At 42.1% G+C, this 17,852-nt stretch overlaps 2 protein-coding genes across 5 annotated transcripts in view; one reads left to right on the top strand and one right to left on the bottom strand.

The window, feature by feature from the left end:
• Positions 1 to 2,370: 2,370 nt before the first annotated feature.
• prelid1a (PRELI domain containing 1a) lies at positions 2,371 to 6,883 on the top strand. Its single transcript, XM_018743461.1, has 6 exons — positions 2,371 to 2,504; positions 3,042 to 3,148; positions 3,902 to 4,127; positions 5,323 to 5,436; positions 5,942 to 6,020; positions 6,212 to 6,883. Exons 2-6 carry the CDS (start codon positions 3,057 to 3,059, stop codon positions 6,340 to 6,342), a joined length of 642 nt encoding a protein of 213 aa, XP_018598977.1. The 5' UTR covers positions 2,371 to 2,504; positions 3,042 to 3,056; the 3' UTR covers positions 6,343 to 6,883.
• Positions 6,884 to 7,174: 291 nt separating this feature from the next.
• mxd3 (MAX dimerization protein 3) overlaps positions 7,175 to 17,852 on the bottom strand; it is a 29,647-nt gene continuing 18,969 nt past the window's right edge. For 2 of the 4 annotated variants that reach the window (XM_018746168.2, XM_018746014.2), the window contains exons 12-16: positions 17,343 to 17,445; positions 16,421 to 16,450; positions 13,562 to 13,676; positions 11,562 to 11,727; positions 7,175 to 10,090 (exon numbers count right to left, since the gene is read on the bottom strand). In XM_018746168.2, coding sequence (XP_018601684.1) covers positions 9,735 to 10,090; positions 11,562 to 11,727; positions 13,562 to 13,676; positions 16,421 to 16,450; positions 17,343 to 17,445 — 770 coding nt within the window. In that variant the 3' untranslated portion in view covers positions 7,175 to 9,734. Of the gene's footprint in view, positions 10,093 to 11,561; positions 11,728 to 13,561; positions 13,677 to 16,420; positions 16,451 to 17,342; positions 17,446 to 17,852 lie in introns of all 4 variants that reach the window. The other 2 variants (XM_018746086.2, XM_018746242.2) reach the window with 2 other exon arrangements.

Below are 17,852 nucleotides of genomic sequence, written 5' to 3'. Positions count from 1 at the left end.
TCTTAGTAATGAAAGGTGTACTAAATTTGGTTGCATTGCCTTTCTACTGTGAGGCCTGTATTTTTAATATATTAAAATCTCACACACACACACACACACACAGAGTCTGAAACCGCTTGTCCCAAATGGGGTTGCAGCAAACCGGAGCCTAACCCAGCAACACAGGGCACAAGGCCAGAGAAAGAGAGGACACACCCAGGATGGGATGCTAGTCTGTCGCAAGACACCCAAAGCGGGACTCAAACCCCAGATCCACCAGAGAGCAGGATCTGGCCAAGCCCGTTGTGCCACCACACTCGCTATATTAAATCTAAACTTAGTTTTTAATTTTACATAAGAGAAAATACTCTACTTGTCAACTCAGAAATAATCCAATTATTGAGATGATACAATTTTGAATAATTTGACATTTAAGTGATATTGCACAGGGGTCTACTCGTTTCTATTGTGTACTGTAAATTTTCTGTTTTCTAAAGTTTCTTTGCTGCAGAGCAAAAATTACATTCATTTCTATGCTGGCAGCAAAACGGACCCAGACAGAATAGAAACTCAGAAGGAATGTGGGGCTACCTTCATTTCATAGACTTCCACAGTCTTTTCAGCTCCTGCCTGGTGTTTCTGGGTCTTGGTGATCAGTAACAAAAAGGAAGAATGCTGGGCATGTTTACGGAATGAACCAGCCAACAAGGTTCATTGAACAGAGGGTTGGGGACAAAATGTTTTTTTCTCGTGTGTCATTTTCAATTTGTTGTATGTTAATATAGTTTTTAATGTAGCTGTATAAGTTAAAGACATTTAAATTAAAAAAAAGTATTTTTCATTCTCAGGTTATGGGATCAATATACTGCAAAAAGCAGAGTCAATCGTTTCTCTCAGGCTTTTAGATGAAGTAGGTGAAATGAGTGAGTTGTCCAGTTTGATAGACAGTTCTCAAGACAGACCTCTGTTTTGGACAGGCTGAGTTGCAGGTGGTGATCAGATATCCAGGCGGAGATGTCTGAGAGGCAAGCAGTGATGCATGACTAAATGTCTGTAGTGCCAGGGGGAGGAGAGGAAGAGTTGGGTATCATCGGCATAGCAGTGGTAGGAGAATCCTTGGGAGATGGTAACAGAGCTAAGGGAAGAGGTGTACACTGAAGAGTAGGGGTTCAGAGAGCTGAAGAGAAGACAGAGAGCCATGTCAGATCACATGCTAAAATCTACCTGATGAGTAGGATTCACCATTTTAGAGCAGCTCATCTGAGGCCAAGAAGTCTAAGAGAGAAGAGTAGAATCTGATGGTTGACAGTGCCAGATGCTGAGGACAGTTTGAGAAAGATGAGGACCAAGGAGAGAGAGGCCAACTGTACAGAATCTGATACTGTGAGGAAAACTGTCATGGTGTAATGTCCAACTTTGAATCCAGATTGATAGGTATCAAGGGGATAACTGACTGTAGGCTGCATGTTCCATTATTTTTAGCAGAAGAGGGAGTGGGGAGACTGGCCTGTAGTTTGGGACTGAGTCAGGATTCAGAGAGGGTGTCTTTAACAGGGATGAAATAAGGGCAGTTTTGAAGGCAGATGGGAAGCAGCCAGACGAAAGTGAGGCACAAAAACCCAGCATCTAGTTCAGTAAAAGCCTAGGTGACCTCTTTTCACCATGGCAACGGAAGACAAAATGGGGAAAAGGTGAGTATAGGATCATTACATTCCTTTCAGTGTTACTGATGTACACACTTCCAGCTGTGATTATGTTCAACTCATAACTACTATATTGGTAGTAAACTAAATTACACAAGACAGTAGTGTCCAGAGAAGCTGGACACTGAACAGTCAACCATCCAAACCAGAACTGCTGGAGGGGGAAAAGACACATTGGCACACTGCACGTCCCCAACAGGGCACATTGCGGTCAGCAACAGCAGCAACAAGAAGGTGTGCCTTTTAGCAAAATGTGTCAAAATTAACTTTGAACTTACCAGGCAAACCACATTCAAGAGACAATATCTGAAATAAAATTAAAAAAACAGTATAAAGACCATTTTTACCTAAATATTACTTGCTTGTGTACACATACCTGTCCTAATTCATTAGAAGGTGCGAAGGTAAATTAAATCTTGTGCACGTTTTTCGTTTTGGAGAAAACATGATGGCACCATCCTAACCTTTCAAATGGTCTTTTTTTTCTCAGTTTCTTTGTTAACGTTTCACTTCTGAGCTCGTAATGTCATGTTGCCGTGTGGCGTTATTCTCGTCGGTCAAGTTCTGACCTCTGCTGGTCAGCAGCTGAACAACAGCTGCTTCTGCAGGGTTCCGGTGAAGGCCGCGGGACGTTTGAACTCTACGGTAGTGCGGTTTCACCAGGATGTGACGTCATCCGTGACTTTTCTTTCCCCCACGTTTCCTGAGTCACGTATCGTATAGCATGCAGCCTGGCTTGTGGCTGTTTGAGTCAATGAGTTCGAGTTCTTCATGCGTTTAACAAGAAAGGGTACAGCGCTCGCCTGATGGTGTTGTTTCCAGGTAAGGCGCTCGGGTACTTCGGATACTTTACTGCGCGTGTGCGGCTTCGCCGTGATGTAATGCGGAGGTAATTCATTTGTGTGACCGCGGGTAACGCTGTGCGCGCGCGCACGTTCCTGTTCTGAGGGCCGTAAAAATTCCGCATAAATTAAATATTTAGGTAATATTTAGATAAAATAAGGATACTCGTTGTAGCTGCGCTGTGGAGTGTATTTTTCCTTTTGTCTTCATTTAAATTAAACGTCCATTTTGGTCACGTGTCAAACTTTTGGAAGTAGTTGCCTATCGTCGTCATCATATTATTATTATTACTAGTAGTGGTATTACTATTACGAGAAATTATTGAAACAAAAGGTACCAATATTATGGATGTGTAAAGAGTGTAAATGTGCCAGTTGTGTCACACACTTCAATAAAAACAGCATTGAGCTGGCAGCTGGAAACTGCGCTGTTCTTCCTTTGTCTTCTTTTGATAAAATGTGTGTTTTAGTATTGTGTGATAATGCATTCTGTGAGCAGTGTGGTGTGTGGCTGCAGGTCCTCGGGGGAACCATGGTGAAACACTTCCTGTGCTGCAGCGTTCTCAAGAGCTCCTGGGACCAAGTGCTCGTTGCCTTCTGGCAGAGATACCCGAACCCCTACAGGTCTCTCCCGCAGCCCATTGCTCTTCACTGCTCCCGCGAGGGCAGGGAGCCTTTGAAGGTCCACAAAGTTCACCTCTGAGCATCTCTCCTATGCCCAGTGTGACTTCCTGCCTTTGTCACTGTTACACCATCCATCCAACCATCCATCCAGTTTCAATAACTGCTTGTCCTGAGTAGCGCAGCAGTGATCTGGAGCCTATCCCAGAAGCGCTGGGCGTTAGGCTGATGGGGGTACACCCTGGACAGCACACCAGTCCATTAGAAGGTTAGGGTTACACCAGCTTAACCATGTACACATCCTGCTATTCTCACCATGTCTGTTCAAAGTACCTCCACTGGGGTACTATGGTATGAGCGAGGACTCAATCCTCCTGATTGCAAGGTGACAGCCTAATCACTTTTCCGTTTGCTGTCTCTTAAGTTATTGTTGTTATTATTGGGAATAACATGTATTTAGCTGACATGTTTGTTTAATGCGACAAGTCTAGGTATGTGATACTAACACGCTGCACCACACTACAGTACTTCTGGCTATTTCAACCCACCAGTTCACCTGAAACATGTGCCTTTGGACTGTGGGAGGAAACTCAAGCCCCTGGAGCAAACGGACGTGAACACAAGGAGAACGTGCAAGCCGAGCCGAATTTGAACCTACTTCCAAACTCATAGTCACTTGAGCTGTGGGGCACGAGTGCTTAGTGAGTTGACTGTCATGATGTCGCTGATACTGAAAACCTTGTTTCCGTGTTCCAGTAACCATGTCCTGACTGAGGACATTGTTTTTCGGGAAGTCACCTCAGACAACCGCCTAATCTCGAGACGTCTACTAACCAAGACAAGTCGGGTTCCCCGCTGGGCAGAGCGGTACCTCCCCGCACATGTGGCCCGCTCGGCCTACATCATTGAAGACTCCATCGTGGAACCGGAGTGTCGGACCATGACCACGGTCACGTGGAACATCAGTCACGCACGCCTTATGGTGAGTCACCCACCTTTACTCATTCACATGTGAACCCCATGGCCCCTTCACACTAGCTATGTTTGGAGCCTGGTTTTAGAGGGTAACTGATCCATTAGTTATTTTTGTCATCATAACAGTGTTTAGCACGTGTAGTAGACGCAGTGTCACCTGGATACTCCGGTAGCCATGTTGAATTTCACACGTGTATGTTTATGGGTGCAATACCGTGTGTGTGTTTGTGTACACATATAGAGACGGTCCTTGTCCTGCGATGCTCATGAGTCATGTGGACTGAATATTTTCTCGTAACAAAACAATACATAGCGGAAGTCATGTTACCCTAAGACATGATGGAAAAACGTCATTCAAGTGGACCAGTGTAAGGACATTCAGATCAAACTCACTTTTCAGTTTTTCACCTTTTTGCTGTGGGAACTTTATATTCTGATTGGCGAACTCTTAAAGGTGTGTGAGATGAGCAAACAGAATAAATGCAGTGAAAAGCTGGTTTGTACTACACAAATCCATAGTTTTAAAAGTACGATGCTACTAGCATTGGCGCCGGACACAAATCCTAAACGAGTAAACAAGTGTGACGTGTAGGTGGATAACTGCGGACACACAGTATAAGACACTTCACGAGTTACGTTTCCCATTTAAATGCTTTTCTCCAAAGCAACTTCCAACAAACTCTATGTAGTGTCATCATGTATGTATGTATATTACCTGTTCGCACCTAATCGTTACTGTTTTTTGTAACTATCCTTTTCCTTAGCTATTTTACCCACGCAGCGTTACTGTAATTGACTCTGTTTGGGCTATTCTTCTTACTGTGCTGTATGTGTATAATCTCAGCACAATGAAGTGAATGCAGTAGGAGCAGGAAGTGAGAATGAACACATCTGTAAATACATACGTGTCCCCTATAGAATTTCCACATTTTTGGATGGGGAGAGCTGTATATTTCTTGTCTTTGTTGTATTTGATATTGAGAGCGTATTGTCACTTTAAGAGAGTCATGCTCTCTCATTTTGGTGTACTTCAGGTTTACTAAAGAAATCCACATCTTTGTGTTAATTACTGAAGTAATTAAAGTATGCTTCATAGTGTAGAGTGTCTAAGGACCCTGTGAGGAGTATGGCACTGCTGAAGGGACAGTATGTTCATGAGCTTTAACTTGGTGTGTATCTCTTCTTTCGCTCTTTCCTTGCAGTCGGTGGAAGAAAGGTGTGTGTACAGGGTGAACCCGGACAATGGCGACTGGACGGAGATAAAGAGAGAGGCCTGGATCTCTTCCAAGCTGTATGGCCTGTCTAGAGCTATTCAGGTCAGTGGGTTTCAGCACAGACGATGGCGTAAGCTGGAAAATGTTTCTTCCAAACGCGAGCCTCTCTAATCCACTTCCACACTGCAGCTGTTTGCTGCATAATTTACTGCTGAAAAGAGCTGGAGGACGAAGCTGCATGCTGTAGGCTCCCTTACCGAAAGGGGATGTGCACCCCATCTGTGGCCCATGGGCTGGAAAATAGCTGTGGTGCCCATGCAAAAGTCGATGGTGCTGCACATCTTACCCTCATTTACATGGACTTGTTGAGCAGGCCTTTTCCTCTAGAGTGATGTACAGCTCAGAGAAAACAAAAGTGCTTTTCTCCAACAGACGGAGTGCTGTCAATATATAGTCAGTTTGTCTGATGTCACCATTTAAAGTAGCACACACTACACGAGTCGCTGCGAACACACTTGAGAGTACAGAATACTGTGTCACTGAGATCTGGGCATAGAAGCAGTGGCTCTTGGCGCTGTGTAATAGTGACATGTTTGTCTTTCCCAAGGAGTTTGGCCTTGCAAGGTTTAAGGCCAGCGTCACAAAGACCATGAAAGGATTTGAATACATCCTGGCTAGAATGCAAGGTAAGGCGAACATTTGGATGTGTTGAAATCTAATCATTATGCCACACGGATTAAAAAGCGCACATCTTGTACTGTAGCAAGCTGTTACCTTTTTGAAGATTTGGGAGAACGCATAAATTGTTTAAATTTGAACAAGACCATAGTTGTCAGAATATCACCATGGATGTGACCGCTGTGTATCCCGTCTGAAGGTGACACAGCCCCAAGGACCCTGGCAGAGACAGCCAAAGAAGCGACAGGGAAGGCCAGGGAGACAGCACTGGCTGCGACGGAAAAGGCCAAAGGCTTGGCGTCACACGCCCAGAAGAAGCACTACGTGTGAGATGCCAGGAGCAGGACTCCGCCTCCAACATGCTGCACCTGGAGTCTGAGTCCCAGGGAAGATTGTATCCAGCCTGGCCCATTTCTCACTCCTGAGCCTTGACATTGTCATACCCCAACTGTCTTCACCACAAGAGACCATTTCCTCTTTGGAGTCATACCTTTCCACTTCCTGTATCAGTGGGACACATGTGTGATGTTAATTTACCCAAGTAGTGTTTTTAAATTATTAATCTATTTCAATCCTGTTTGTTTACTTAAAAAAATTGACTTATCACTGAAATGCTGGTGTAATTACTTCCTTTTGTTCCATTACAAAATCCATTGCTTCAGATTGGACCAAATGAATTCTAACTTCATTTTTTTTGAAGTCATAGCTTTCTAGATACATGGTGCAGGTTCTGCTTTTGTCAGGATGTTCCCAACTATGCACTACTCGAGTGTATCAAATGAGAGATTCGTTTTGCTCAATATTGGTACTAGTTGAAATGCTTAAGAAGAACTGAAACTGTAGGAAATTAAAGATTTTCTGTTTTGTTCCACCATGACACTTCGGTGTCTTTTTTCCAAATCGGTTTGTAAATTTAGATTGCAATAAAATTAACAGCATGGTTACTATTGTCGACAAAATTAAGGCATTAAAATATAGGCTGTACTGTTGGCAAAGTTTTTTTTTAAGTTTACCAAATTTTTTGAAAAGTGAAATTGCACTTTTACAGCACCTGCTGAAGGGATGAGCATTAGCCACTACATTTACTTACATAGTATAGGGACAACGCGAAGGAAAAAGTATAAAACCTTTATTACACACACATACTAGTACAATAGACTGCTACAAATTACTGGGAGAGAGTACAAATACAATATTACAAGCTGCTTTTGCAGCAACACTGTGCCACTGTATGTGTGCTGAGAACCCGGGACTCTGCCGTACTTCCAACAACAAAGGCACTCTTTCTATAGCTCTGCTACTTACAAGAAGCTTCAGAAACTCACACAGAAAATAAAACTGAAGGCTGAAACTTCCCAAATTCTTCAAAATGCACATCTGCAAATTCAACTGGATTCCTTAAATTTAAATGTGCTGTTTACTTTTCTACTTTAGCCAAATAGCATGTATGAGAGAGCATCTAAAGTGGGTCAGAAGCAGCTGAGTGCTGGGATACTTTGACAGAGGAAGTGCTTTGGGTTCGTGTGTCAATTAGCAGTCGCCATCCATTCCCAACATTGTCTATACTGCCATGTCATTCTACCAAAAAGGAAAAAAAGGAAAACTAAGTTCCAACAGGCAAGTGCATGAGAGATGTAAAATGGGAATGGCATTCTGTCCTGCTCATTGTCATATATGCTGATTCTTTAAGAAACAACATATGAATTAAAGGCTGCATAACAGTTGTTAAAAATTAACAGGATCACGTGAATTGAAGCAGCAGTTTGCCCACTTAAAACTTGCTCTTATAACAATTGAAAGTGCTTTCTTTCAAAGTATGGTTGGGGGGAAAATGTTTTTTATGGCAGATACCTTAAAAAGACTACATAAACTTTTTTACTGCCACATAGATAGCAAATAATAATGTTTAACAAATCCCAGTCTGTTTTTACAAAACATCTCAGATTTGTTCAATAACAAATTGTCAATTATTGAAAGCAATTCAAAGACTTGTTCCATATATATTTTGTCCTGTTACTGCAGGATGTTCTATATAATTCTCAAAGATCCCAGTGTTGTGCACAATTTTGAATCTACTTACACTGTAAACTAAATAAGTAATAGATGCCATTTTTAGTAATGGCACAATTAAGAATGCAATTTAAAAATGCAATTTAGAACATGGATCCTATGTAATATTTTAAAATATTGCTCCAAGTCATTTCTAGAAACATTTCCTCAATGCAGGCAGAAGTACAAGCTATCAGGAATTAAGCTTATATAGAATACAGGTAAATATGGCTTAATACAAACTGTTCCCCTAAACAATGAGACACGCCCATTCATAGGGAAAAATTATTAAATACAGGTATGCGCCACTTAACGACGGGGTTACGTTCTGCAAAACCAGTCGCAGTTCGACTTTGTAGTTGAGCAAACATCATGGAGTGTACAGTACTCTCTTACATTGCGGAACTTTAAGTAGAAAGAGTACACTCAAATAAAAACTACTGTACAGTAAATACATAAAACAGTAACAGTTGTTTATTATCATTATCATGTATTATGTACAATACATAAATCGTATATACTTTCATATGTCTGGCAGCACAGCAACGCGTTATGACCCATGCAACAGCTACAACATCACTCTTAGATAGGAATTTTTCAGGCTATTATATTTTTATGGGACTACCGTTGTATATGCGGTCCATCACTGCCCGAAACGTCGGAAAGCGGCGCATACCTGTATTGTCAGAAGGCATAAATAGCTCCTTTCCCTCACTTTCTTTGATGACCACCTCAAAGTCCAGATTGTTAAAATGAGCCACAATATTCTCACTGTGTACCCAAACTTGGCTTTTAAGATTTGCAACAACTTCAGAACCGCTGTCACTTTGTTACAAGACACACTAGTCAATTAAAGGAGGGGACATCAAGTGTGTGAATTTGAGGACAAAATCACAATTTAAATACTGTAATTACAATGATTTACTCAAAACCTGTGAACTAATATTTCAGTATCTTTATTAAATTACTATAATAAAACAAGGAGTGATTTCGTGAAGGTTTTCTTTAAGGGAAGAGGGAAAAAAATTAGATGACCTGTTGCTATTTCGGTTACTTGAAAACACTTATAAATAGCAGATTACCTAAGAACTTAGTAACCACTGAAAATTGAGGTCAACCTTAAAATATAATAAAAATAAACCACTAAGTGCAAACATTATATTACTGTTTGGAATCCATTCACCCACTGAAATGTTCCTGTTTATTCAACTTCTGGCCCATGAGAGACTTCCCCAGTTAACAACTTTGCTAGCTTAAGTACCAGGAAACATTGCATACTGCATGATTTGTTTGTGTTACCTTTAACATGACCATAGCGTCCGGGAATAAAACGGTCAAAATTAACTTTAGCTCTGTCCATGAAGGCCTTTCGGAAAAAAATTATATAGGTAAGCATCTCAATATGGAATTAAATTAGTGCATCAGTCAAACTGCTTCCTGCTACTACTACTACTAGCCAAAAACCTATTTCAAAATGGAATTTAATATTTGTCATGATCTAATGCCTTAGTGTAATGTGTGCACATATACGGTCTAAATGGATCCATTTTAGCTTCTCCCACATCGTAAAGTTGAGTTAAATGTCACTAACATGGAAAACTGGACTTTATCTACTGAACTTCTCAAAACAGAAGCTGATGATAGCACTTCAGGTGACACTAACCCCCTCTGAGCTATGCATTCTGATTGAACAAGCCTACAGAATCTGCTACCTGATAAAGTACTGAATTTAAAATATAATAATAATAAAAAGGTAAACCCAGGTATTGGTGGTGTGTGTGCTTTGGAGGTGCTGGGAATGCAAAAGTGCATCTATCCTGCTTGCGCTCTCCCTTCTGCAGGCCATGTTCCATGGCTTCTTTCTTCTTTTTGGAATGCTTTCGGTTTGACAGTGCAACCTTGAGAGGAAGGCAGGCATGCGCACATGTCATAGCCATGTGCATCCAGGGGTGGAATAGCTGTGGTCCCCCTCGGTCTGCGTAGGTGTCGAACACGTGAACACGGCACTCTCCACGTCCACCTCCACATCCTCTACAACGACAGGACACGCGACATCAGTACGAGTAACAGCACTTCACTGTACAAAAGCACCCTGCACGTGTCTCACGGTGACAGGGCTCTTCACATTCACCGTCTATTTTCTACAGCTACCACTACAGATGATAAGAAATGCTATTGCTTCTACTTCTGCTAGGGAGGGCATGATGACGACGACCATCAAACTGCCCAGGACAGGTAACTGGCTTAAATTTACAGGCAGAGACAGACAGCCATTCAGATATCTGTCTGATGAACAGGTGGACAACAAATTCAGGTAAAATATTGAGAAATTGGATGAAAATTATGGCCATCGTTATTAAAAAAAAAATTATTAAAAATGACATTGCTTACTGCACGGTCTGCATTTTTGTTTCGGACTCGTTTTCTCGCTGGAACAGGCCCAAATATGTCAAAAGTGAAGCAAACCAGACAAATAACTTCCTATTCTGGATGATTTCTTTATGTCTGAGCCTATCTACTGATACAGTTCCTTTCACGTAGCACCCTGAGCAACTTTCTACCAATTGTCAAGTATCTCTTTGTGCTGCTTCACTTAAATTTTATAGAATCACTTGAATTTCTTTTCAGTGAAATTTATTTTTAGGTTAAAACTGAACTGCAAGCAAATACAAAACTGGTAAACTTGTCAACAGTACGTGTTGTATTTCTGCCCGTTAATGGATGTTTTAAAAAGAGACATTTTTGTCTTTCAGATATGTTCCACAATTGGACAGGTGAAATGTAAAATGTCCCTGTCCTGTGGACAACCCAAACCAACCCATGTAAAAAATTAAGGCCTGCTAATAACAACAGTTTGTGACTCTGCTGTCGTTGCAGTAGAGCAGTTATAGCACTAGATGCGACACACAGGTACTGACGCTTTGCAACCAGAATGGTGTCACCAGGCGTGTTCATTTTTACAGCAAAATGAACATTTACACATTAAATCAAAGCCCCATAATAAATTAGAGAAGCAGTACAGATACAACTCCAAGGAATGGTACACATTATCCATCCATCCATCCATCTTCAATGACGACTTTGTCCTGAGCAGGGCCGTGGTGATCCGGGGCTTATCCCGGATGCACTGGGCAAAAGGGTGAGGGGGGTATTCCTTGACAGGGTAGTCACACACACAGTCACTCACCCATTCACACAATGAGGCCAATTTAAAGTCACCAATTCACCTGAACTACATGTCTTTGGACTGTTGGAGGAAACCTGAGCACCTGGAACCCACACAGACATGAGGGGAACATGCAAACTCCACACAGATCGAGCAGGGATCGAACCCATGCTCTCCTGCATGACCCAGGAACTGTGAAGCAGTGGAAAGACTCAGTGCGCCACTGTGCTGACCCATACAAATTATACCCAAGCCAAAGTTCAGGGCATTTACTGCAGAGAGGTGTGGCAGGATGGGAAGGAAGCACGAGTGTAAGGCTGGGATGCCTGATCACCTCGGTCGGAGTCAGACTTGTCGGAACACATGGTCGAGCCGAGGCTGTCGCTGCGCACCCTCTCTGTGGTGCCCTGGAGCTGCTCGAGTCGCCTGCGCAGGTCCCTCTGCTCCCAGCGCAGTCGTTCCTTTAGCTGCCGAGCCCGTTCGTCCTGCTCCTGCAGCTTCTGAAAGCACAGTTCCGGATGGTGAATGACTGGCAACGCAGTAAGCTCAGCACACGCACGCACATGTGAAAACAGACACACACAAAAAATCCTGGTAGGATAAGATTGGAAATTCTTCAGAATTCAGTTTTTTAAACACAAGAAAATCTTGTATGTTAAGTAATAATAATCAAAATCAACAAAAAGACCAAAAACAATCAACATTCTTGACAAAAACTTGCATCAGTACCAACTACAGGTGGACACAAGTGGTCACTGAGTACTGGTCACTACAGGATTGCCAAGTGTGATGGAAAAGCTGAAGGGGTAAAAGGCTGATTTCGGCAACAATGGCTTTACGGGTAGCTCTCCACTTACTGTGTATGCAAAACAATGAGGACTTACAATGGTCAGCTCGTCACCCTTACTGTATTATTTTGGAGTTCTGATGTTTGCTCTTAACATCCAATGCCAACCGCTACACCATAACATCAGCTGGCCGCACTGCCACAAGGCACCGTATTTCTTATTGACTCCGTAAGTGTGTTTGACAGTGACTGTGTTTTATTTACAAAAACACTTAACAGAATTTCTCATTTGTGATTCCATTCAAATTACTTTTTCAAAGAACTAGTTAGCAAATATTCAGGTGGTGCAGGAGAAAAACAAGAGTACATTTTGAAAACTGAAGTGAAAATAACAGTGCCGCATGAAAATATTGTTCTAATATTGCACTGTATAATTATTCTATATTAGTAGTATTTTAACATGAGTTATGTATGAAACTGGTGAGAAAATATAAGAAAGCCCTGCTATAAAAACAGCATCCATTCATGTTAAGAACCATGAGGATATACAAGGAGTTATTATACAGTAAAAGGTGGTGAAATTACAAGAAGGTCATTGCAAGGTCACCAGAAAGAACCCCACTGTAAATCGAGAACCACCTCTATACACTTTCCGGGGTACTGCACCTTTGATTTTACAGACCCCCATTACAGGGACTCGTTTCTGCACCTAACCCTCCTGAGCGTGGCAGACAAATGCATCCACACTGCATCTCCAATCATCTCATAGCTTCCACCTTCATTTGCTTCAAGGAATAAGTGCTTTGTTTAACTGGTAGCCTTCACTTCATTTTTTCTTATTTTATGCAGCCTACAACGGGGCTCAAGTTTTGCGAATGTGACATAAGTGATATTGTGTGTGCGTGAAGGAAGAGGGAGGGAGGGAGGGAGGGAAAGAGCACAGGAACTGAATGCACTTGAGCCTCTCCGCATCAGTGTTACAGCACAATATTAAAGAGCAGCTCCAAACTCATCCTCAGTCGTCACCACTGTCATCATTCACGTAAATCTTGGGCGCAAAGTATCACTTATAGGCGTGAACTGTTATTAAAGGAGATTCTACTGGTGTCAATTGCAAATCTTCCTTCATGTAATGGCAATGAAGACAGCGAGAACTCTTTCAGCTCCGGTGGGGTAATGCTAACTTCATGCACATTAAGGTTTCACTATTGATTATTACACAGCAATTAATCTTACTGTTACTTACATTGCTTTCAGTCCACTTTCTTGCAGTTTGTCCTTGTGGGGGTAGTAATTTTTGTTCATGTTTTTGTTAAACATGATTGACTGTTGGAGATGGGAAAATGTACAGTTTTCCCCCAAGTAGGAAATAAAAGAAATGCCCTCTTTTCTTCAAGGGACAAACATTCAGGATCCAATTACATATAGGCATCAAACTGGAAAAGACTGTACTTTAGTACAGCCAGACATCCAAGAGGTTCGAAGGACTCCACATACAACACCTGGAAGAGGAGCCGAGCAGGAGAGCGGTCCCAGAGTTTGCTCACCTTTATGTGCAGCCTGGCATGCCTCAGTAGGTTGAGCGTGGTATTTCTAACGGAATCTGAAGACAGGGGCACCTGCTGCTTCAGCTGCTCCAAACACTGCCTCAGCTGAGCTCGCCTACAAAAAACACAAACATACACAAAGGTCACACATCTCCCAAGCACAAACCCCTCTTAGCTCATCCAGCAGCTTCCTCACCAGTGTCTTTCTTGGTTGACTCACAAAAAAATGGTGTCTGTTTCAGGGTGCTTTTTCATTTATTTTAAATCACAGTTATGCCTCTTGTGGTAAGTAGCCCAGCCTCCAATCCACTCTGAACACACTAGGAGTTACATAGCCAATAGTAGCAAGAGGGAGTTTCTAGCATTGAAGCAGTGCATCCTGAACAATAATATGCATTTACGGAGCAAGCGATGACACCGCTTAGGTTTATACATCAATCTTTCAAATAACGGGGATATTTTTTCCATGAAAGGACATTTGGGCAAATTTCCATTGTGAGGGGGTTGAACTATAATTTCCTTAGGAAGAAATAAGTCATTCACAACAAAATCTATTGCTTGAAATTAAGCGAAAAGGTATTTTTACAAGTAGGTGGTCAAGGCTTTCATGGCATTTCAGATTTGGCTTGAACATCAAATGAAGAAACAGGGGCAGACATTTCCTCTGTAGGGGAAACCCCATACCAACTACAGAGAAAAGCAGTGTCTTTATAAAACCCCTTATGTTTTTAGATTACGTACAGGCAATCCCCGGCTTACGAACATCTGACTTACGTACAACCCATAGTTACGAATGACCCCTTGTAACACCTACTACCGTAAAATCCCTATTTAACGGCCCAGGGCGTTAAATTTTCCAAAAGAGGGGCGTTTATTAGAGGTCATATGGCAGTGAAGTCGATCATCATTTCTCTCCCTAAAAAGTTCATGCAAATGCCACAAGTACATCGGGTATTAACCCCTAGGATCCTGAGTGAAAATGTGCTTGAGAATGCTGCCAGGGGTAGTACTGGCCTTGCTGTGTGTGAAATTTCAGATTCTGAATCTGACCACTCACACGCGACAGACATCGGGGAGGTGTCGGATTACGATATTCCCCGACATTAATGAACCAGACAGTCTGGATTTATCTTTGTTGTTTACAGTGTGTAAATGTGTTAATACAGTTTAACAATTATCAATGTCAGTGTTTTTCATGGAAGTTTGACGTGTTCACATAGTTATTAATGCGTTTGTGGTTTGTTTCATGTTACGGACTACGGAAGAGAATGTGATTTAAAATTGGTACCGGTAAGTTTTTTTTTTTTTTTTCTTCATTCTTTTCTGATTACTTCAAAAAATATACCGGGTATTTTCAAAAATGGGTGGGAGCATTAAACAGGAATTGTACAGTATATTAAAAATTAGAGTTACATACAACGATTCGTAATAACAAATGGATGCTACTTTGCTACGCACATCAAAACATTGCACATCTTCAGCAGTTCGTCGGCTCGTGAGCATGTGAGCCAGAGGTAAGACAGACTTCGTTCTTATGTGCCTCGTGTGTTACTGCATTTGACTGATTTTTTTGTTTTTACCTTCACAACCATGTCACCAAAGCGCAGGATGATGATGATGCATCAAAGAAAAGGGAAACGATCACGACTGAAAGTGGAAATAATAAAGTGATTGGGAAAAACGTGAAATGCCAACAAAAATTTCCAAAGAGCGACAGGTTACAGTCGGTCAACGATCGGGACAATTTTAAAGGACAAAGCGAAAATAATGGCGCATGTAAAAGGCTGTGTCCCGATGTCTTTCTCTCTCTCTATTATAAATACTGTAATTACATTTATTATTGTTATCCTTGTTATTACTATATTATTCTGTTAAAGATATTTTAGTGTATATACAAGTGTTTCGTTACTGTTTTATGCATAGAAAGGTACACAATATACTAAGACAAACATTTAACTAACTGACTTTAAACATGAACTGTACCTAACTGTTCCAACTTACATAAAAATTCCATTTAAAAACAGATTTAGGAATGGAACTCATTTGTAATCTGGGGACTGCCTGTATATTGTATTGCATTATGAAGGAAACTGGTTTCCTTCCTCCTGGAGAGTTTGTGTTTTAAACTGTGAGGTTCGAATATCTCAGGAATGGATGCGATTCTCATTTTGAAAAAGTGCTTCACTGGTGAGTGATGCTTTCCTCTTTATTGACAGAAAAACACTTTGTTACTGAAGCACAGCATGTGTTTTATCTGGTTTTGCAATGCTCCATTCATAGTACACAGACTTTTGAATTTATGACGACACTTTGCTAGCAGACACCTAAGGCAAGAGAGGTGTTAGTGACCTAAGCTCCAGCATTGCAGACACAGCCACATAAGGAAGCACAAAGCAGCACTGAGAGAAAATCAGCACAATATAGACAACTGGCTTTCTTTTATTAATTGTTTCATTGTCTGCACATTTTCGTATCAGTATATGGTAGCAAGCACCCTGAAAGCTGTAAATCTGGGACTTAACTGTTCCTTTTAAAATAACAGTTACTGGTGTTCTAATATGAACTTTTTTCAATCATTCTGGAAGTAAAATAACTGTGTAATGGGCAAAATGCCATTGTAGTAAAATTACAAGCCTGTATTATATAGTCACTGAATCTGATTTTCATTGCCTATCATGTAATGTGCTCCTGTACAAGTGCAATTACATATCTGCTTTAAGGTAATTAACTTTTGACATATTTTGAAACATTTATTCTAAAAGTGTCTGCAATACTGGAAAGTAATGACAAAACTTTCAACAATACAATTTCTCTGTCATTTTTAGTGGTGCTTCATTCTATAATTTTATGAATAATTACCTGTGTTTTTCGAGTTCATTATGGACTATCCTGTGAACACGAGGAAAAAAAAAAGTTCAGACTAGGAATGGGTAACAGTTGTTCAGCAGTTCCACAAACACACAAGACAGACAACCTCATTTCATGCAGTAGCTAATTAAGGAGTCAGCATTAAGGTATTTCACCAAGTAACCGGATGTGCGGCTACTAATTACATTTAGCTGACACTTTCTTCAAAGCGACTTACAATGTTGAGGTATTTACAATTATTTACACATTTATACAGCTGGGTAATTTTACTGGAGCAATTAGAGGTGAGAATCAAACCTGCAACCTCCGAGTCCAAAGGCAGTAGCTGTAACCACTTTCCTACCAACTGCCTCTAATTATATTGTTTAAACTAATCTAACATAATATGATGCATTATTGCACGACTTATCTTGTTCCTTGGACTCCTCTCACCTGGCGCCGTTACGCGCCGGCTTCCGGCTCCCCTCACCTGGCTCCGTTACGCGCCGGCTTCCGGCTCCCCTCACCTGGCTCCGTTACGCGCCGGCTTCCGGCTCCCCTCACCTGGCTCCGTTACGCGCCGGCTTCCGGCTCCCCTCACCTGGCTCCGTTACGCGCCGGCTTCCGGCTCCCCTCACCTGGCTCCGTTACGCGCCGGCTTCCGGCTCCCCTCACCTGGCTCCGTTACGCGCCGGCTTCCGGCTCCTCTCACCTGGCTCCGTTACGCGCCGGCTTCCGGCTCCTCTCACCTGGCTCCGTTACGCGCCGGCTTCCGGCTCCTCTCACCTGGCTCCGTTACGCGCCGGCTTCCGGCTCCTCTCACCTGGCTCCGTTACGCGCCGGCTTCCGGCTCCTCTCACCTGGCTCCGTTACGCGCCGGCTTCCGGCTCCTCTCACCTGGCACTGCTACGCTCGGGGTTCTGGCTCTTCTCACCTGGTGCCGTTACGCTCCAGGTTTCGGCTCCTCTCCCTGGCTCTCCGACACACTGCTCCCCGGTCCTGATCAAGAGACACCGAGGCGTATCCATGCTCTGCCTCTGCAGAAGGAAGGAGACAGTGGACCCAGTTCACCAAAAAGCCATAAAACTGGAAAAACAACAGCAGTGGAAGGAGCCATGACTGCAAAATGATATCAGCTGTGCAGTTTCTTTTCATGTATCATCCTTTACACTGTACAATTTTATCGTATGAACACCTCTTTTGCACATAAGGCTTATGATAAGGCATAAGCCTTCACGGCTTCAGTTGCTTTCCCACAGGACAGAGAGAAACTCTAGAAAAATAAAACAGTAAAAACTTCTGAGAAAATAAAAGTGAAAGTGCTATTATAATAAGCAATTTCAAACATAACTAAACTCCCACTAACTGCAGTGAGTAAGTTGTGGCACCAGCCAACGACTCGTCTTCAACGAAAGCCTCAACACACAGCGCTATGGTATGGAGC

Source organism: Scleropages formosus, chromosome 13 (assembly GCF_900964775.1).
Source record: "Scleropages formosus chromosome 13, fSclFor1.1, whole genome shotgun sequence".
Classification (NCBI taxonomy): Eukaryota; Metazoa; Chordata; class Actinopteri; order Osteoglossiformes; family Osteoglossidae; genus Scleropages; species Scleropages formosus.
This window is presented reverse-complemented; position numbering and strand designations above follow the sequence as displayed.